This window comes from Ictidomys tridecemlineatus, chromosome 11, assembly GCF_052094955.1.
Source record: "Ictidomys tridecemlineatus isolate mIctTri1 chromosome 11, mIctTri1.hap1, whole genome shotgun sequence".
Lineage (NCBI taxonomy): Eukaryota > Metazoa > Chordata > Mammalia > Rodentia > Sciuridae > Ictidomys > Ictidomys tridecemlineatus.
Window position 1 is genome coordinate 424,731 of NC_135487.1, and position 20,986 is coordinate 445,716.

Sequence of the window (20,986 nt, forward strand, 5' to 3'; positions counted from 1 at the left end):
GCCCCAAGATGGACAAGCAGTGAACCCCGAGCTGCTCCAGTCCAAGCTGGCTCATGGGGAGGGGTGTCCATTTACACTGGCATCTGTAGACATACACCCTTCCCCACTGGGCACGTCAACACAGCTGAAAGCAGTCAGCCTTTCCTTCCACAGCAAGGAAAATGCAATTTAATTCTACAAATGTACAAATGAAAATAATATAAAAATCACCACGTGGAAGCCAAGTGAGAGGAGGTGCTCCCAGCCTGGGGTCAGCCCTGGCTGAGGTCTGGGTCCTCACCACCAGCCAGGCTGCTGAGCTTCAGAACTTGAGGCTGAAGCCAGGGCCTGCAGCCGAAGCCCCCTGGTTGGTGGTGGTGAGGTGGAAGCCCGTCTCCTTCAGGTCATCGTCCCCCTGCAAAGTGAAGTGGATACTGTGAGGGCTGTGACCCAGACAGCCCACCCCTCTGGGGACCCTGTGGGCTTTGCCCCTCACCAGCTGGCTGTAGCCCAGGCCACCCTCAGGGGGCCGGGGGCTTGTGCCCCGCTTCACCCTCTGCTGCTCGCTCTTGGCAGGCCATGTGGGGAACATCGAGGGGTCAATGGGGAGAGGGGTCTCGCGGAAATATTCGTGCTTGAGGCCATCTTCAGCATTGATCCTCCTCCCGGGAAAGTAGGTCAAGAACCTGGAAGAAACAGCTTTGGGGCACTGGGCACCATGTGGGAGGGGATGCGGTGTGCATGGTTGCCTCAGGGCCCAGAGCCCAGCTGTGTTGACCAGGTGGGTGCTGTGGGCAGGCAGGGGTGGGAGGCCAAGGGGGTACCTGCCACCTCAGAGCCTCCAGTGTACCCTGAAGGCCTAAGGTGTGCAGGACCAGGGTGTGAGTCACTAGGGCAGCTGTGGAAGGGTGTAAGCAGCTCAGGGCTGGTGCTCCTACAGCTGCAGACCAGTCATCTCTGGGACTCACTTGTTCATGAGGTCGAAGCCCTGGTCTGAGAGCAAGGCCCCAAAGCGCTTGCGAAGGTTGTTGTAGGGATGTTCACTGAAGGTCATCTTCTTGACAGCCGGGAGGTCATTGTAGCCAGGCCAGATCTTCTCACTAGGTGTCCCCAGGTCCTGGAAGACAGGGATGCCTGAGCTGAACTGCCCTGCCCTGCCAGGAAACATCCTGCCCACTGGCCTATGGCACTGATACCTGAGTCACGGTTCTCAGTGAGGACAGGTCATTGAGAGGCCACACTGTGGCCTCGGGAACTGCAGCCCAAAACCATCCTGCACATACCCTGCTTCTGCTCCTCAGGGTGCCAGTTGACCAGCAGGGCCAACATCCACAGCAGGGCGTGGTCCCCATACCCACCTTAAACACCTTGTTGATCTGATCAATTTCCGACTTCCCAGGGAACAGGGGCTTCTGTGTTAGCAGCTCTCCGAAGATGCAGCCCACTGACCACATGTCGACAGCTGTGGAGTATTCCTAGGAGTCCAGAGGACACGGTTCAGGCCCCTGGGCCAGTGTCCCTGGAGTCCACCTTGAGGCAAAAGAGGGTCTCAGACCTGATACTCACCTTGGCGCCAAGCAGCAGCTCTGGGGCCCGGTACCACAGGGTCACCACGACGGGGGTGTAGGCTTTCAGGGGCGACCCATACTCCCGAGCCAGCCCAAAGTCACCCACCTGAAGAAACAGAGGGCAAGCTGTGAAGCGTGGCGGGGACAGGACCCCTGGGAGAGGCTGGCGGGGCCCACCTTGAGGATGCCGGCGTGGCTCAGCAGCAGGTTGGACGTCTTGAGGTCCCGGTGCAGGATCCAGTTGTCATGCAAATGCTTCACTCCACGTAGCAGCTGGATCATCAAGGTCTTTACCTCCCCTGGCAAGTGACAGGGACACACGCACGGCCAACCCACAGTGAGCTCCCCAGAGGTCCAGGGCCCTCAAGGGTTATCTATGCCCTCAGTAGCAACCAGAGACTTCTGGGAGGTGGTTATCTGAGAATGCTTCCAGCCCAGGGTGGCCCTTGTGCCTACTGGTCACTGCACACCACAGAGTGTCACCACGGTCACTATAAGGACACTGCTCCTGCCTTTGCTCTGACAGCCCCTGTGATGTGGCAGAGGGTAGCGTGTGTGCACTGCAGCTCAGGGCTGAGCAAGCAGGCGCCCTCCTCTGTGCCCATGGTGTCACCTGGCAGGTGTTACCTGGTAGGAACGGCTGCTTCATGGTCTCCATGAGGCTCTTGAGGTCATGCTCCACATAGTTCATGACAATATAGATCTTGTCCATGTTGCTGCCCACCACGATCTCCTGGGGGACGAGTGTCTGTGAGTACTGGCATGTCCTCCAGCCCACCCTTGTGGCCGCTGGCTCTCCCAGGCCTCCTGCCCAGAGAGGGTGTGCCCAGGATGGGGGCCAAGCTCACCCTAACAGTGACGATGTTGGGGTGCTGGGCTTTGAGGATGGTGTTGATCTCCCTCAGAGATGTGATTGGGAAGCCCTCCTTTTCCTTCTCCATCTTCAACCGCTTCAGAGCCACAATTTCATCTGAAAAGAAAGCCACGGATAGACAGGCTAAGAAAACACACAAATAGGTTAAACATCTCCGGTGTGTTTAGTCAGGACTTAATTTGTTTAAGAAGCATTTATTTCATAGTAGGTGCTCCTGTTCCGGCTGTGATCCCAGCTACTTGGAAGGCTGGGGCAGGAGGATCTGAAGATCTTAGGTTTAAATTCAAGGCCAGCCTCAGCAACTTAGCAAGACTCCATCTCAAAATATAAAAAGGAGGGGCTGGGATTGTGGTTCTGAGGTGGGGAGCTTGTCTCCCATGTGAGGCACTGGGTTTGATCCTCAGCACCACATAAAAATAAATAAATAAATAAATAAATAAATAAAAGTATCCTGTTCCTCTACAGCTAAATATATATTTTAAAAAAATAAAATAAGGGGCTGAGGTTGTGGCTCAGTGGTAGAGCGCTTGCCTAGCATGTGTGAGGCACTGGGTTTGATTCTCAGCACCACATATAAATAAATAAAGGTCCATCAACAACTAATAGAAATATTAAAATAAAATAAAGAGGACTGGGGATGTAATTTGGTGGTACAGCAATTGCCTAGCATGCAAGAAGACCTGAAGTAAATATCTAGGACTGCAAAATAAATGAGTGTGCTGCCTGCTGTCACAGCCAGCAGTGAGCCAAGTCAGGCTGACCTCTGGTTTCTAGAGGCACCAAGGGGCTCAAGATAAGACCTGGTGTTTGCAAGGCACAGGGACAGGGAGAGGGTAAGATCTAATCCAAAGATCCTGGGGCCACGCAGAGATGAACCCACATTCAGCAAACATGGGCTGAAGCTATGTGGACACAGTCGAGGCCAGAGGGTACAGAACCAGTTGCCTAGACCTCAGCTGATGTAGGCCACTCAACACCCCTCCCTCCCAGAGAGGGCTTCTATGGAAAATGGTGTCTGTCACCAGGACTTCTAAGGCTGAGCCTGCACCACTGACTGGACTCCTCAGGAGGGACCCCTGCCTGTGCTAGAATGGGCTAGGGACTGGCTACCCAGGCCTTGCTGGCCCCACTGGGGACACTTAGGACTCTCCCCACCTGTTTTCTTGTCCTTGGCTCTGTAGACCACACCATAGGTACCTTCTTCAATCCTGTTGAGACACTGGAACTCTTCCACACTCCGGCAGCCCTGGGGGGAAGCACAGAGTGAGGGCTGAGCAGCCACACTGGCCTGAGGTCTCGTCCACACCAGCATCACTCCGTGCACAGGGCAGGTACACAGAAGACCCCACAAACATCCTCAGGAGGCTGGTGCATGTAGATGTGTGCTTATGTGTAAGTGACCCAGGACCAGAAGTACTCTGTTCTCTTTTCTTTGGAACTACCTAGTATGTGAATGTGAAACAAGGGCAGCACGAGCCAGGGCCACCGGGCGTCTCCTACGTAAAGCATCCTTCCAGCAGATGACACCTGGGGAGAGCACAGCCCGCCTGCCACGTGCTGCTGCCCTCCTCCAAGGGGTGGGGGCCACGTTCTGCAGCACATAGCAGGCTCTCACTGGAGGAAGGACCAGGGGGCCAGCAACGGGCCTGCTGGATATGTCAGACAGTATCTTTCCTACGATGACACTAACGTCAGGGGCCGGTGGTGGTGCTCCAGGGCCCTGGGGGCCACCAAGCCCTCTCCTCTTCCCCAAGCAGCCTCACTAGCTGCTGTTTCCCTGAAGAGAAGTCACCACCTTGCCTACCTGTGCTGACACACTCTCAGCATGGGCGGGTGTTGAGGAGGCCTTGGTGCCCCTCCCAACCCACCTATCCAGGGTCAAAGCCAAGGCAAAAATGAAAGCAAGCATCTCCTGGCACCCAGGACACCTGCTCAGTACTGCCGGCCACTAAGAAGGACCATGACCAGGAGTCACAGGAGGTGGGTCACTATGTGTGGCCCAGTGACCTTGCTTCACAGGGACACTTCTGCTCAGACACCTGTATCTCTGGCCACCATAGCAGGGAGCCAGCTCAGGCGAGGGGGCAGGGGGCCTGACCTGTAGGGCTGGCAGGTACTTGGGCAACTCCTGCTTGAGCTCAATAGGCGATAGAGCTGGGGAGTCAGGTACGTAGTCCCCTTCCGTTGGGGCGCTGCTCTGTGGGGTCCCCTCACCCACTTCTTCCTCCCCTTCTTCACTGTCCCCGGAATCTCGGTCAAATCGTGACTCTGGAACTTTAAAAGTTAAACCTAATTATGGAACAAGTAAAGAGCACCAACACTCCTCCTAATCTGGGGGACCTGAGGGCTGGAGAGGCCACACATCCTATCTCCTCCACACAGGTGCTGCTGCAGGGCCTGCTCCCTGGACAAAGGCCCACAGGTGTGCAGTCGCAGTACACTTGGCTGAGCCCGATGCCGAGTTCTGAGGACATGAGCAGGTGCCATGCAGGGTGGACATGCCCAGAATTCATGCCCCAGGCCCTCACGAGAGCACTGCTGCCTGTTGGAGGCCATACCAGCCCTCCACTCTCAAGAGAGTGTCCACCCCTGATGACTTAGGACCTGTTGTCCAATGCAGCTTCCTTTCCTCTTAGGATCAGACCTAGAGTGGCACTCCCCAGCCTCCTCCATCCAGCATCCAAGTCACAGCGGCACTTAGAGGATGCTGCGCAATTAAAGATGCTCTTGGCTAAGTTACATCAGCACAGACTCAAAGGACCACTGCTGTATCCCGGTATCCTCCCTGCAGGGACAGGTGAGGACAGGGCCAGCTGCTAAGGGAGCTGCTCACCAACCAGGACGTGGTTCTCGTCTCCTCGCTCTTCCTCTTCACTCATCTCTTCATCGCTCACTTCCTCTGTAGGAGAAAAGAGCGCTGGTTGAGTGCTGGCCTGGGAACCCCCAGAAGCCTGGCCCTGACAGCTCTGAGCTGTGTGAGCTGCGGGCTCTTCTGGGCTCTCACTCAAGTCCCACAGAGGAAGGCAGCTCCACCCTGGAAATGCTAAGTCAGACTTGGAAGGATGTTCCTGTAGTCCCAAACCCTCCCGTGAACACACAATGCTGTTCCGTCAACAAAGACCATAGAGACCCACCAGTTCCTCACCTGCAGACTGCTCGGAGGCCTCCTCAGAGTTGCTCCCAGTCTCCTCCTCCTCCTCCTCCTCTTCCTCCTCCTCCTCCTCCTCTGACTCCTCACTGGTGCTCCCTTCCTCCTCCTCTTCCTCTTCTTCCTCTTCTTCCTCCTCCTCTGAGCCTGAACCTGATTCTGCTGCAGGAGAAAATAGCCACAAGGTGACCCTTGGCCTTCCCTGGGCAGCAGCTGCAGGGCCTTGGCCAGGAGGCTGAGTACCTGACGAGGACTCAGCTGAGCTCGTTTTCCTCTCGCTGTCACTGATGTCCTGGAGGTCAGACAGCAGGTCTCTTTCTTCCATTTTCTCTTCTTTCACTTGTGAATTAAACCAGCAAAGATGAATTTAGGGAAATGTTTTTAGGTTAGCAACATAGTACCACCCAAAATTCAGAGGTTATTTCTCACACCTTCCCTCTACGTGTAAAAGTTCACCCACGTGTTTTTAACTGGGAGACAATTCCCAAAAGGACTGGCAACAAATGACTGTCTCAGTTGAGAAATGAGTCCCTGATCCAGTCCCCTTGAGACACAGGGCACTGTGACAGGAAATCATGCAGCTGGGTGTTCCTTAATTTTATAAATTGTTAGGCAAATTTTTATGTTCAACACCCCCCACCCCAAAGACACCCTGTGCTGGCTCCAAGCAAGTATGAGCCTGGGCTCACCCGGCTTCCTGCCGTCTCCAAGCTCGAAGCGTTCCCTCGGTGGCCGTGACGGGCTGCGGCTCCAGTGGCTGGCCTTCCCCTTATCGCTGTGGTCTTCCCGCACTGTGCGATGGTGTGCAGAGACTGGGGCCCACAGGACAGAGGGAGAATGGGTGCTGGCAGCAGCCTGGCTGACAATACACAGCACCCCCCCCCCCCCCGTCCCACTCCACACATCTGGACAGACACGACAGACACACCCAACAGCATTGGAGCCAAAAGCCAATAAACCCGGAAGAAAAAGCTCCAACCTGAAGGCCACAGGAAAATCCTGATAACCCAGGGGCCACATAGGACAGAATCCGTCTTATGCAATTAATGTGAAACTCTATAGAGAAGGTATGCAAATTTCAGGGGAGGCTTTGACAGCAAATCATGGTTGATTCTGGTCAATTTCAGCTCTTAGAAAGCAGCAGCTTCTGGCTCTGGTCTCCGGGGCAAGGAGTTGCGCATGAGTTTCCAGAGCAGTTGCAGGAGGAGGATGGGTGAGAGAATCCTGCCTTCCAACACCAGAGACTGCACCCCTGCTGCTGCATCTCACCACAGGAACAAGGCTGCAGCTGTTGATGCTGCATCCTCCCCTGGCTAGGGTGACCTCCAGAGGGTTCACCGCTGGAGGCCCTTATCCCCACTTTTTTTTAAAAAATCCCTTTTTGGAAGCCAGACATTTAAGGACAAGGACATTAAAGCAACTGCACATAGGAGGAAAACTGGAGTGCCCCTGTAGGCCCTGAGACAGGCACAAGGCTCAGACAGGATGCTGGAAGGTGTGCCAGGCTGGTCCTCAGCACTGAGAGTACCAACACGCTCCACAGCAAAGTGGCAGTCCTGGGAGGGTCTCGTTTCCAGAACTATAACAAATGTCCAGTTTCCAACAACAACAAAATCATAAGACATTCCAAGAAACAGGGAAAAAAAAATAAACCGAGGGAAGCCATCCTGGAGACCTGAAGGCACACTGCCTGAGGACAACGTGCGGCAGCGCCTGGAGCTGGGTGCCACCCACGGGCAGAGTGCTACCTAGCACGCGTGAGGCCCTGGTTCAACCCCAGTGTTAGGAAGTAAGTAAGAGAAGTCTCAAGGTAAAAGGAGGTGGCAAGAGTAGGCCTGAGCCCTCAGCAGAGAACACACTGGCATCTGCATCCAAGCCCTTCCATGACACCCTAGCCCACATGCCTGAGCCCCCGGCAAGGAAACCACCTGCCCTGGGACTGGGGAGGGGCAAGCTTTCACCATGTGTGGCCCTGCTGGCTGCCCAGGTGTGGCCCAAAGGTGACGGGGCAGGACAGAGCTCCCTGTGCACCAGGCCCAGGAGGAACAGGACAACAACCACTGGTCCTGGGGCTCAATCAGCCCTTGGAGGCCTTGCCCATTTGGGTGTGAACACAGCATGAGTAGGTTGTTGACCCTTCCAACAGCACCATCTGTGAACAGGGCTCTTCAAATCACTGTTAAGAAATTGCCTTTGGGGCTGGGGATATGGCTCAGTTGGTAGAGTGCTTGTCTTACATGTACAAGACCCTGCGTTCAATCCCCAGCACCCCCCCACACACAAAATCACCTTTGTACAAAGAAGCAAAAGTAAGACTCTGGGACAACTGTCTAAAAGAACTACAGTAAGGGCTAGGCTGGGGCTCAGGGGTGGAGCACTGGCCTAGCACGGGTGAGGCCCTGGGTTCAATTCTCAGCACCATATAAATGAATAAATAATGATCCATCAACAACTGAAAAAAAAAAAAAAAGAACTACAATAAATCAATGAACCAATACGGCAATACGAGTCAAGAGAGAGGAACCCTGGGCTGGGGCTCAGAGGTACAGCACTTGCCTAGCATGCATGAGGCTCTGGGTTCAATCAGTACCACATGAAAATAAGCAAAGAAAACAAGGCATTCTGTCCATCTACAACTACCAAAAAAAAAAAAAAAAAAAAGTCAATCTTAAAAAAAATAATAAAATAAAAAATAAAAAAGAGGGAGAAACCCTAAAAGAACTCAACTACACTAGAGGTCAACATCTCAATAAAGGAACAACCACGAGAGGGGTTCAAAGCAGAGCTGAGCAGGCAGGAAAGAAAGCAGTGATGCTGAGGTCAGGGCAGGGGAGACCCAGTCTGAGGGGCAGAAAGAACAACAGTGGAAGAAAACTGCATGGCAGAAGGACCAGCCTACAACCGAGGAGCCAGGGAGCGGGGAGAAAGGAGCAGAGCCAGGACTGAAGAAGCATCGCAGAGAACGCCCCACGTGTTTCCAAAGACACACGTTAACCTTCAGGAAGCACAACAAGCTCCCAGAAGGACGAACTCGGAGGCCCACGGACGTCAGGTGTGGTGGCCACCCCCGTAATCCCAGTGACTTGGGAGGCTGAGGTGGGAGGGTCCCAAGTCTGAGGACAGCCTCAGCAACTTAGCAAGACACTATCTCAAAAAAAGGAAAGAAAAAGAGAAAAGAAACCCACGCAAGGGGGTACAGCTTGGGAGTAGAGGACTTGCCTGGCATGTACAAGGTACTGAGTTCCATTCCTAGCACTGCCAAAAAATAAACAAGAAAAACAAAACAAAAAACAAGAAAAACCACATAAGACAAAGCAGAATCATGAGAGCAGAAAGAGAAGTGAGTGGTCACACACAGGAGGTCCTTAGATGTATGATACCAGCAAATGAGCCACAAGGTGTCAGGCTGATGAGTTCTAAGTGGTGTAAGAAAAAAAAAAACTACCGCCAAAAGTGCTATACTGGTTGTGTTCAAAATAATTCCTCAGAAGAGAGGAAGAGATGAACTGGACACACAAGAGCCACAGGAGTCCACATCACTTGACTGTCCTGCAGGAAAAACTCAATGATGGGTCTGAGGCTGTAGCTCAGCGGCAGAGCACTTGCCTAGCAGGCATGAGACACTGGCGGGGGGTGGGGGGTGGGGTGGGGGGGGTGGGGTTGGCGATAAGGGATTGAACTCAGGGACACTTGACCACTGAGCCCACTGAGCCGCGTCCCCCAGCCCTATTTTTGTATTTTATTCAGAGACAGGGTCTCACTGAGTTGCTTACTGCCTGGCTTTTGCTGAGTCTGGCTTTAAACTCACCATCCTCCTGCCTCAGCCTTCTGAGCCACTGGAATTACAGGAATGTGCCACCAAACCCAGCTCCCAGCCCTTTTAAAATTATTATTTTGAAACAAGGTCTCCCTAAACTGCTGAGGCTGACCTTGAACTTTCAATCCTCCTGCTTCTTTCAGCTTCCAAAGCTATCATGCCTGGATAAAAGTTACTAGTTTATATTTATGGACAACCAATATACAAAAATGCAATTTTGTGACAAGAACTAAAAAAGGTGGGGATGAAGATTTAAAAGAACAAGGGTTTTGCATATTTCTGAATTGAAGATGGTATCAATTCAAATTGGTGTACCACTTTAGAAGGCTAAATATAATCCCCTTGGTGTAACAATAAAAATAAGATATGAGTATACAGGAAAGGGAATGAGAGAGGAACTTAAAACATTTCACTACGGGGCTGGGGATGTGGCTCAAGTGGTAGCGCACTCGCCTGGCATGCATGCGGCCCAGGTTCGATCCTCAGCACCACATACCAACAAAGATGTTGTGTCCGCCGAGAACTAAAAAATAAATATTAAAAACTCTCTCTCTCTCTCTCTCCCCCCACTCTCTCTTTAAAAAAAAAAAAAAAAGAAAAAAAAAAACTGTGAGCCAAAATAAACTTCTCCTCCCCTATGTTGTTCTTGTAAAGTCTTTATAAAAAAAAAAAAAAAAAAAAATTTCACTACAAATTCAACAAAACACCAAAGACCACAGTAGTGCAGGAAATAAGGGACAAAAAGGCAACAAAGCCCAGAGAAAGCAAATAGGAAAAGGACACAGGTTAGCTCCTGCCACCAGCTGATCTTCAAGGGAGTAAATTCTGGCACAAGGGAACCGGGCATGGACGCTGAGGATGCGGCTGTGAGCCACAGTCAGCCGAGCCACAAAGCCCTGGGGCTCCCCGCAGAGCAGAACAGAGGAACCTGGTGTGTAACGGGCATCCCTCAGTCTTCCCAGAGGAAAGGGTTCTGGACATGGGTGGTGGAGGGGAAGCCATGTAAACATCCTAAAAACAGTCACGATGGTAAACATGGATTTTGACTGTAAAACTAGAAAAACGGGGGCAAAGAAAGCACAGGAGCCAAGAACCTAAGCACAGCCAGCAGTGGGCACTGGACAGCAGCGCATTGGCTCTAGAGCCTTGACCGTAGTGCCCCTGGGCCTCATGATGTCCAGCCTGCTTTCCCTTCAGCCCAGTCCTGCCTCTCACCCAGCCCACGGCCAACCCCTGGGGCACAGCCCAGGGCAGGGTCACATCTGCAGAGTCTGCCCTAATCTGTGGCACTGCTGGTCACCCTCTGGGGAGCAGCCCGGGAGGCCTGTGGAGCAGGGGCAGTCTCGGCCTACCTTCCCTTCGCCTACCTTCCCTTCGGGCCTCTCGTTCCTTGCGCCGCTCCTCGGCCCTCCGCTCCCGCTCCTTCTGCTCCCGTTGCTCCTTCTGCTGCTCCCTCAGCTTGCGCTCCCGTTCCCTCTTCCTCTCTAATTGCTCCAGGCGGTCCCTGAGGAAGGAGGCACCAGGCCTTTAGTCCAGCTGAACCGAGAACCCATCTCTGTGCACTGTCACTGCACAGAGGGCTAAAGAGTTAAAGACATAAGTGCACACATTCCCAAGTGCCACTTCTGAGGGAACATACCAGGACAAAACTAAGTACTTGCAAAACAAGACAAATACTTGTCAGAAATCAAAAATCCTGGTGCTAGTATCTATTAAAACAACAAGCATCTCACCAAGCATACCCAATATAAATCCAACAATCAGCCAGGCACAGTGGTACATAGCTGTAATCCCAGTTACTCAGGAGGCTGAGGCAGGAGGATTTCAAGTTTGAAGCCAGTCTCATAGAAATTAATGAAATCCTCATAACTTAGCGAGACCCTGTCTCAAAATAAAAAGGGTAGGGGATGTCACTTACTGGTAAAGTGCCCCTGGGTTCAATCCCCAGGATCACCCCCACTCCTGCCACTATCCAAATCCAACCACAAGGAGGTGAATATGCACTGGCTGCAAAAGAGGCAAAGGAGTTGCTGCAAAGGGGAGGGACCTGGGCAGAGGACTCCTGGGCCACTTCTACCCTTGCCTGAGATAGTCCGGGTTGGAACATGAGGGAGGAGGGTACAGAGGCAAGTTGCTTGCACACAAGTCAGGCACCACCTGACATGCAGGTAGTATCAGTGACTAGAGAATGTGTTTCTGCAACATCAAATGGCCAGATGTCTAGAATTGCTCTGAAGTTAATTTTTGTGTTCCCAGAGTTCAAGTGCAACCCAAATAGCTAATACAATGTTTTTAAGTATCATCAAACACACAGACAAATGATCATGTGGAAGTTGGTGAAATCTGAATAGACTGGTGGGTCAGGTCACAGCCCTGCACCCATAGCCATCTATGTAATAAGTCTAGGCTGGAGGAAGCTTGTCAGTTTCAGAATTGTAAAGTTTGCTGTACTGGGGATTACACCAAGGGTCTTAGACATGCTAGACAAGCACTAAACTGTATCTCTAGATCTTTCCTAAAACTTTTTTTTTAAAATTAATTAATTAATTTATTTATTTTAGTTCTCGGCGGACACAACATCTTTGTTTGTATGTGGTGCTAAGGATCGAACCCGGGCCGCACGCATGCCAGGCAAGCGCGCTACCGCTTGAGCCACATCCCCAGCCCCTTTCCTAAAACTTTTGAGACAGGTTCTCACTAAATTGCCAGGAGTGGTCTCAAACTTGTAATCCTCCTGTCTCAGTCTCTGCAGTAACTGGAATTCCAGGCATAGGCCTCATTAATTTCATAGTGGTTGCTTTAGGGTCTGCAATACACTTCACATCAGATTAATGCTAATTCCCACTGAAATACAGCAACTGTTATGACACAGTTCCTTCCCTTCCTGCCTGTTCTGTGTGATATCACGCACGGTGTTAGGTACAGCACAGTGCTCCAGAACTACTGCTTCACAGATCTTTCATCTTGGAGAAGTCAGCACTGAGAAGAGCTGGATTTACTTTTTTTTTTTAAAGCAGATTTTGAGGTTCATTAAAATAAAGTATTAGCAAACAATATGCAAAAACAAATTTAAGAATTATGGCTTTGAAAAGCACAATGTAGTAAAACCTAATACATTTCTATAAGTATCAAAGGATAGCAGAATTGAAGCATCATGCTAATTTCATTTTCTACAACATGAATAGAAGCAAAACAAGAACAAATAAGCAGTCAAGGGCTGGGGATAGAGCTCAGTTGGTAGAGTGCTTGCCTGGCATGCACAAGGCCCTGGGTTCAATCCCCAGCACCAGGAGAAAAAAATAAAAAAAGCAGTCCCACAGTGCAGCCATTGATTTGGTTTTTATCATCTATGTGTGAATTATCTTTGTAAAGAGAGTGTAGATACATGCACATACATGCAGTTCAATGATCTGAGCTGAATTTAAAATAAGTGAATTTCAAATTGGAATTTTAACCCAGGTTAAAAAGAACCTCGAGTCCAACCATCATTATCATTTGTGTGTTCCTCTAGTAAAATCAAAGCAACATCGTTTCCAATAATATCATAGAGGAAAATCTGACCCTATAAGATTCTTCTTTTACAAAACACTTGGATTCTTTGGCCTAACTGGCGTTTTCTTATAGCTAACACTAGTTAGTTTAAAGAAAGGCACTACTTTTTTTTTTTTTTAAAGAGTAATAAAACATTTTATTTAAAATTTTAATATTTTCATTATGCAGAAAATTCTACCTTTTTAAATATAATTTTTATTGTTGGTTGTTCAAACATTACATAGTTCTTGATATATCATATTTCACATTTTGATTCAAGTGGGTTATGAACTCCCATGTTGCACATCCCCAGAACTACCTCACACCAGCAGATGGTGCTGAGTTTCACCTACTTCTAGTAAATCTAAACAGGTAGGGAGGGTGCCATCCAGCTTTGTGCATGGAATGACCCCCCACACACTGTGGCCTGTGCTGTTCTGCCCCAGGAGAACCTCTACTGATCAAGGTCAGGGAGGTGACCGCGGAGGGAGAAGCTTCTGGGTTAGAGGGCCAATTTCTATTGTTTTCAACCCCTGTTCCGTAGCTTTCCAAGTATGTGCACTTTTCAGATTATCTTCTGGTTAATTTCCAAAGCACAAGTGAGTGTTCTAATGAATTTTGTCCACCTTAAAGTGTGTTTTGAGAGAAGACTGGCAGATCACATTCATTCCACACCAGAAATCTGCCAACACATGCCCCCTGTTCTTTTTCCTGCTTTGCCTTCCAGTAAATCTAAACAAAAGTTCAAAGCCCATCCCCCAAACTCGATTACCATTCTAATCCTGCCTCACTGGACAAGCCACACTTGATACTCAGTACTCGGTGGGATGAGCATGGACACCCACACACTGCTGGAGACTTACACACCCCCACCGGGCTCAGACTGCTGTTGTTGGGCCACATGTCTCCCACCTTGCTCTGCACTAAGGGCAACTAACACTTTTCTCATACACTTTCTTTACTCACTGTTCAGTGCTGCCTGATGAGAATGGGCAATACCTCTGCCTTCCAATTCAGACACCACCCTCCCATGCAGCAGGCCAGCTCTGAAGCTTTTCCTGGACATGAATACAATGCACAGGAAGTGGACCCAGCATTCAACCTTGACTGGGCCACAGAGAGGAGACCCAGGCTAAAGCCACCTGTTCCTGGGAGTCCAAGCTGTCCTGGTGGCAGCTGAGTAATATGACATCCCAGCTCCTGGACTATCCAGAGGCCCTGGTATCTGCTTTTATTATCCCGTCCCCATTTGTCTGAAAGAATTATAGTCTATTTTTTTTTTGGGGGGGGAGCGGGGGACCAGGGATTGAACTCAGGGGCACTTGACCACTAAGCCACATATCCAACCCTATTTTGTATTTTATTTAGAGTCAGGTTCTCACTGAGTTGCTTAATGCCTTGCCATTGCTGAGGCTGGCTTTGAACTCACAATTCTCCTGTCTTAGCCTCCCAAGCTGTTGGGATTATGTCTGGCTTGTAGTCTACTTTTAATGTGACCCAAAGGAACCTAAGTGATCTATTTTCTGAGGTCAGACCACCCAGAACAGTCTGGTACTGAGTGCTTAAGAAACACCTGTTGAATAAATACACCATGCCACCACAAGACTTCTCTGGAGCACTGTCCTGGGAGGGTTCATAGACATGGGCTCAGCTGACTTTCTTTTTTAGACTTTTTTTTTAAGTTGTGGTTGGATACAACATCTTTATTTTATTTATTTATTTTCTTGTGGTGCTGAGGATCGAACCCAGGGTTTTGCACATGCTAGGTGAGTGCTCTGCTGCTGAGCCACAATCCCAGCCCCTGACTTTCTCTTTACCCTTTTTTTTTTACTTGTAGGTATCTTTATTTTGCTTATTTATTATTTTATGTGGTGATGAGTATCAAACCCAGTGCCTTCAACATGCTAGGCAAGCACGCTTCCAATGAGCCACTCTTTACCACAACCTGAATCAAGGTACCTTTACCTACCCCTAAAAACACGCAGACCTCATATTCCTTTCTGTGGGAAAGTGACTCATGTCATGACGTGAAAGGGGCATTCTCTAGGAGCAACTCCTTGCTGCACCATCCTTTTCACCTCCAGGGACTCACACATGGCCTAACCCTTACCTCCTTGTGCCTGAATTCCCACCTGTGACCTCCAGCATTGCCCTGTAGTTTTCCTTCTCCTGCCGCCATCACTCCAAACCAAGTCTCTCAGGGAGTTACAACTCTGACTGGCTAATGATGACTTCCACACCAGCCTTGAGTGGAAGGCTACTCAGAGTTCTGGGGCCTTGGTCAGCTTCTCTGTCAATTCAGACACACCTGCCACACTTCCTGCAGGACATTCCTCCAGGCGACCACCACCCAGCATCTGCCATGCTGCATCCACTGTCCATATACTGCTCTACGCTAATCATGCTCAGGTATGGAATGCTCCGCTTGCCCCTGCAGGACCCTGACCATCATGGCCCTGGATGAAGGCTCCTGAATGGACCAGGCCTCACCTCTCTCTCCTGGAATGCTCTCGAGCCAGCTCTCTCCGCTTCTGTCTCTCCCATTCCCGGCGAGCTTTATCCTGTTCTTCTCGATGGCGTTTCCGACGCTCGTGTTCCCTTTCCTTTTCTTTCACTCTAGCATGCTTCCCTGAGAGGAAATGATAGGTGTCATGAAAAAACAGCTTAATTTCCCAAAACATAACTTTGAAAATTAAATGCAAAAACCAAAATAATGGCTTGGAAAAAAATTTAGATTGAATTTTATACTCAAAGATGAGCCAAATGTAGTAGTGCACACCTATAATCTCAGCACCTGGGGAGGATGAGGCAGGGGATTGCAAGTTTGAGGCCAGCTGAGGCAGCTTAGTGAGACTCGTCTCCCCAAAAGTAAATAAAAAGGGTCAGGGATATAACTCAGCACCCCTGGGTTCCTGCCAAAATAAATAAATAAATAAAAGCAATACATAAACTACAAAGTTTTGTTCCTTTATTTGACAGACTTCTATATTATAAAACTAAATTAATTAACCAACTGCATTTATAATAATGAAATTTTAAAAAGGCCCTCTGTTCCTAGTGCCCCTTAGTACCCTTTGATACTGGCATGAGATTAAACCTTTAAATAAGCCAAATCTGTTACTTGAATTTGACCAAATACCCATTCTTTTTTTTTTTTTTTTTTTTAAGTTATTGATGGACCTTTATTTATTTTTTTGTTTGTGTGTGGTGCTGAGAATAGAACCCAGGGCCTCACACATGCTAGGCAAGCGCTCTACCACTGGGCCCCAGCCCAGCCCCACACCCATTCTTTTTTATGTGTGTATTTTTCTCCAATTATTGGATTGACTATTTTTCATATAAATAAATTTTAAAATAATGCAATGAGAGAGAAAAAACACCAGAAGGAAAATGAAATGGTTATTCTAAAGGAGTTTACTTTTTTGTTAAACTTCTACTCCCTTTGCTATATTCTGGAGAAGGCAGATCATGAAAAAAGGAGAAAAACACAAAGACTACTAGTACCCCCTTCTGCTGAATGGCTGCGATGCCTGCGTTTCTCTTTTCTCTTTTCGTCTTTCCTGTGATGAGCCTTTTCTTTCCGAGACATCTGCTGGGGTGGTTTGATAGCCAGAGAATCATCTTCCTCTCCTCTGAAATAAGATACAAGACACCACATCATGCTGCAAAGCCTAGAGAACCAGGCTACTACAGTTTCTCCAACTTAGAAAAAAATTCAGGATTCACAACAGAATAAAGCTGCATTTGATCAATCATTTAAAAAGATAAAGTAGGGGCTTGGGTTGTGGTTCAGTGGTAGAGCACTTGCCAAGCATGTGTGAGGCACTGGGTTTGATCCTCAGCACCATATAAATGAAGTTATTTAAAAAAATGTATCAAGGAGCTGAGGATGTGGCTCAAGCGGTTAGCGCGCTCGCCTGGCATGCATGCGGCCCAGGTTCGATCCTCAGCACCACATATAATCAAAGATGTTGTGTCTGCCGAAAACTAAAAAATAAATATTAAAAAAAAATAAAAAAATAAAAATAAAAAAATGTATCAAGGGCTGGGTATATAGCTCAGTTGATGGAATGCTTGCCTTGCATGCACAAGGCCCTGGGTTCAATCCCCAGCAACATACACACACACAGACACACACACATGATCAAGCCGGGCACGGTGGCGCACACCTGTAATCTCAGTGGCTCTGGAGGCTAAGGCAGGAGAATTGCAAGTTCAAAGCCAGCCTCAGAAAAAAGCAAGGTGCTAAGCAACTCAGTGAGACTCCTGTGTATAAATAAAATACAAAATAGGATTGGGGATGTGGCTCAATGGTGGAGTGTCCCTGAGTTCAATCTCTGGTTATCTGCGCCCCCAAAGTATCAAATTACACACTTAAATCTTTGTAGTTCATTTTGTCATTTATAGCTCAGTAAGGCTGTTAAAAAGGTCTTAAATGTTATCAACCCTTAAGATCTCAACAATTCTTTTTTTTTTAAATATGCATATTTATTTTTTTTTAGGTGTAAAAAAATGGACACAACAAAATGCCTTTATTTTTATGTGGTGCTGAGGATCGAATCCGGGTCCCACCCGTGCCAGGCAAGCGCTCTACCGCTGAGCCACAATCCCAGCCCTCAAAAATTCTTAAAAAAGAAAAAAAGATCCACACCAAACCCACAAAAACAAAAACAAAAAAAGAAAACACTCACTTAATGGGCTAAACATTTCTGACTGTGGCCCTCTCAGCATTCCACATATAGAATCTTGAACTTTCAACAACATGCAAATATCTAATTGTATGATCTAAGTGGTGCTGGCCTAACTGAAGAATTATCACCGAGAAAGGAATATATGCTCATTCAGTCTTTGTGTAAGAGGGAAAATAGGGATAATGAACTCCATCTGGCCTCAACTGTGAGGTGAATCTGAAGTCACAACGCTTTTCAAGTAACAGTGAGGACAGTCAAGACCTCGTTCATGTAGAGTGCTCCCCAGTCTGCTCACTCTTGCTCCTAATGACTTTGCATTCTCACCTGTCTTCCATAGAATCCTCACGTCGGTATGGTGAGTTCCTGATTGTAATCTCCATGCGGTGATCTCTCAGCTCCCCCTCCTCAAGGGAATCCCGTTTGGAATCCCGGTCATCAGACTAAGAAACAAAGAGAAAATTAGTCACTTTCTTATAAATGTATTTTTAATGATAACCAAACTTTGTCAACATACCAAAGGAAGCTTTCACGCATACTTTGAAAGGATAAATATTACACAATATAAAAAGTAATTAAAATCCCATGGCATTAAAATTACAACTCTCTGTAACCCAAAACTTGGGATAGAAAATTTAAAACCAGCATACGTGACAAAAGATATTAGACCCTGTTAGTTGCTGAGGCTTAAGCCACATTTTGTACACCAAATACTTCTGATACCTCATATAATACTTATATATACTTTGAAATAATCTGTTCCTGATCTTATCATTAGAGGTTCCTAATGCCAATGCCTCTTATCCAATTACTAAAAATCTTTTGATATGTTATGCAAATCAAGAAAAATACGAAACATTCATATTAATTTTAAGGCAAGTTCCCACTATATTAAAAATACTTGGAAACGGTACTATGAATATGCTAATAATGAAATGAGAAAAGTTAGTCTGTTCACACTAATGATTCTAGGTTCAGAACATTTTATTCTCCACGTAGACATTCTTATCTAGACACAGCTTCAGTGTTATCAATCTGCTTTCAATGTAAATTGAGCATGTGAATGTTTTTGTTAATTTTTAGAATAGATTTGGGCTCACCTGTGACATTTGGAAGTACAAAAGAACTTCACCGAAGAAGCGTTGTTCTAATGGAAAAATGAGGGCAAAGAAATTAAATCTCCTTTAAGAAAATCACTTACTTAAAAAACATAGCTTACATTTTTTAAGCGTTTTATCTCTGCTTTCTCCTCTTGTTCCTTCCTTCGTTTCTTTTCCTGGAGAATTTCATCTAAAGTTTTCACTTTCCAAGAGTCCTTTTCATCACCCATTTGAGTTAAAACGCTGCAAAAAGAAACATAATTCAAGCGACCTCGGGACACAGCAAACTATGGTTTGATGCTCTGCTGCTTCTGAACTTAGTCACTTTTGAGTTTTCAGCATAAGTTCTCGTGAGGAGGGTTCTGAAAAGTGACTGTTGGCCTCTCGTCTCTTCTCGCTCCTCCGAGGTCTTGGGCAACAGTGCACTCGGCTTTCCCACCGATGGGAACAACACCTACCGAAAGGGATCGCGCGAGGATTACAGGAGATCATCCAGCTAAAAGCTCTTGGCTCAGTGCCTGGCACTCATCAAGCGCTGCCCTTGGTGTCAAAAGAATATGTCAGAAAGACCACTGGGCTAAATGATGGCACTGGCCGCTGGACAGCTGCACCCTCCGTCACGGGGCATCGAGGGGCCGGGGGAGGCAGGTGCTCGGAGAAGGACGCCCGGCTCAGGAGAGCGCCGGGGCCCGCCACCCCGTCCGCCCGAAGCTCGGAGCGGGACGCGACTGGACAGCGGAGCGGGAATGTCGCCCGCCGCCGAACCCATGCCCCCTACAGCCCCGAGGGCCACTCGCTCGCGAGACCTCGGGGCCGCCGGCCGCCCGGCGCTCCCAGGCCCAGGCCGCCCCGCCGCCACTCACCCCAGCGCCGCCGCCGCCGCCACCGCCGCCGCCACCGCCGCCGCCGCCGCCGCCGTTCCCCGAGCCTGAGAAGAAACAGCGGCCGGCGCGCGCCAGGAGCGTCGTCACTTCCTGCTTTGGCGCCCGATGATGACGCACGAGAGTAGGGGCTGGGGAATTCCGACCCAGGACTCTGAGAGGAAACAGCACCTGTCAGGCGTCAGGAGTGTCGCCACTTCCTGTGTCGGCGCATGCTGATGACGCACGGGGCAAGGCAACTTCCGGTCTAGGACTAGAGGCGAGGAAGTCCTCTCGTGCTGTGGCTCTAAGCGTCACGGGCTGGTGACGCAGGTGTCGTGGCGCCGTCCTGGGCGAGTCCTGCTCCGAGAGCGACACTGGGTTGGGTCGATCTCTTTGAGGCCGATAGGTGGACGGAGGCGACCGCACCCTTGGTGCGGCGCCTCCGCCGGGCTTGTCTGCTCGAGGGGCGGCCGGGTTCGGCGACGCGCTGAGCGCTCTGTTGCGGAAGAGCTGCGTCCTCCCGCGGCTCCTGGGGGCCCGGGTCCACTCCGCGCTCCCGCCCGGGGCCCCGCGACGGGCCACCACGCCGCGCTGGAGCTAAGGCCACACCACACAGCGGAAACCTTCCGAGCCTGGGGAAAGAGCGTCGGGGTCGGGCTGCAGGAAGCCCGGTTCCAGCCTGTCCACGCGAGCAAATTCTAGATGATCGGACAATTTCCTTGGCGTTTTTCTGTCGTAACGACTTCTTTGCTCCGGGGTCCAGTCATTCGATTCACTCCCATTTTGGAATCGCAAATAAAGCCAGTTAAGAGCTTTTGTTGTAATTTGGAGGGGAGAGTCAGTGCTCCAGAACCTCGACAAGCGCTCTGCCAGCTACATGCCCAGTCCTTTTTGTTATTTCGAGACAGGATCCTGCTAATTACTCAGCCTGGCAGGAATTTGTGATCCTCCTGCTTCTGTTTCCCACCTTGGATGACACGTCTGCCCCATGGGCACCTGGCTGATTTTGTTTTGTTGATTGGTACCAGAGATTGAGCCCAGAGGTGCTTAGTCACTGAGCCGCATCTCACTTTTTAAATTTATTTTGAAACATGGTCTTTCAAGGTTGCTTAAGACCTGAGAAATATCTTGCTAAGGTGATCCTCACCTCAGCCACCTGAGCTGCTGGGACTACAGGCATTCAGTCACTGTGCCTGGCTCATAATTTTGTTTGTTTGTTTTAATACTTTTATTTTTTTGAGAGAATTTTTTAATATTTATTTTTTAGTTTTCAGTGGACACAACATCTTTATTTTATTTTTATGTGGTGTTGAGGATGGAACCCAGCCCCCACACATGCCAGGAGAGCACTTTACCACTGAGCCACAACCCTAGCCATAAGTTTTTAAAAAATCTTTATTATATTCATTTATTTTAAT

At 49.0% G+C, this 20,986-nt stretch overlaps 1 protein-coding gene across 5 annotated transcripts; it reads right to left on the reverse strand.

Annotated features, from left to right (window-relative positions):
* Positions 1–140: 140 nt before the first annotated feature.
* Cdk11b (cyclin dependent kinase 11B) lies at positions 141–19,767 on the reverse strand. Of its 5 annotated transcripts, none has more exons than XM_078025010.1 (20): positions 19,569–19,767; positions 18,706–18,752; positions 17,933–18,048; positions 16,422–16,549; positions 15,408–15,546; positions 10,754–10,890; positions 6,259–6,381; positions 5,813–5,908; positions 5,567–5,731; positions 5,255–5,320; positions 4,520–4,695; positions 3,577–3,667; positions 2,396–2,517; positions 2,175–2,280; positions 1,725–1,846; positions 1,546–1,653; positions 1,338–1,454; positions 948–1,096; positions 476–665; positions 141–394 (listed from the first exon to the last, which is right to left on the reverse strand). In XM_078025010.1, the coding sequence occupies exons 2-20, from the start codon at positions 18,712–18,714 to the stop codon at positions 302–304; spliced, it is 2,253 nt and encodes a 750-aa protein (XP_077881136.1). In that variant the 5' UTR covers positions 18,715–18,752; positions 19,569–19,767; the 3' UTR covers positions 141–301. The 5 variants fall into 5 exon arrangements, with proteins under 5 accessions (XP_077881136.1, XP_077881135.1, XP_077881134.1 ...); XM_078025009.1 differs by lacking the exon at positions 18,706–18,752 and adding an exon at positions 18,825–18,948 and having other exon boundaries at positions 5,567–5,728; positions 19,569–19,709; XM_078025008.1 differs by lacking the exon at positions 18,706–18,752 and adding an exon at positions 18,825–18,948 and having other exon boundaries at positions 19,569–19,708.
* Between the last annotated feature and the right edge of the window lie 1,219 nt (positions 19,768–20,986).

What these genes read in the sequence shown, in the direction of transcription:
- Cdk11b (XM_078025008.1), bottom strand. Translation starts at nt 18,935, where the DNA reads ATGGGTGATGAAAAGGACTCTTGGAAAGTGAAAACTTTAGATGAAATT. An exon ending in ACGAGAGGCCCGAAGGGAAG is followed by an intron (nt 6,382 to 10,753) that starts GTAGGCGAAGGG and finishes TGTGGGCCCCAG; the next exon opens with TCTCTGCACACCATCGCACA. An exon ending in GAAGCAGCCGTTCCTACCAG is followed by an intron (nt 1,847 to 2,174) that starts GTAACACCTGCC and finishes GTCACTTGCCAG; the next exon opens with GGGAGGTAAAGACCTTGATG.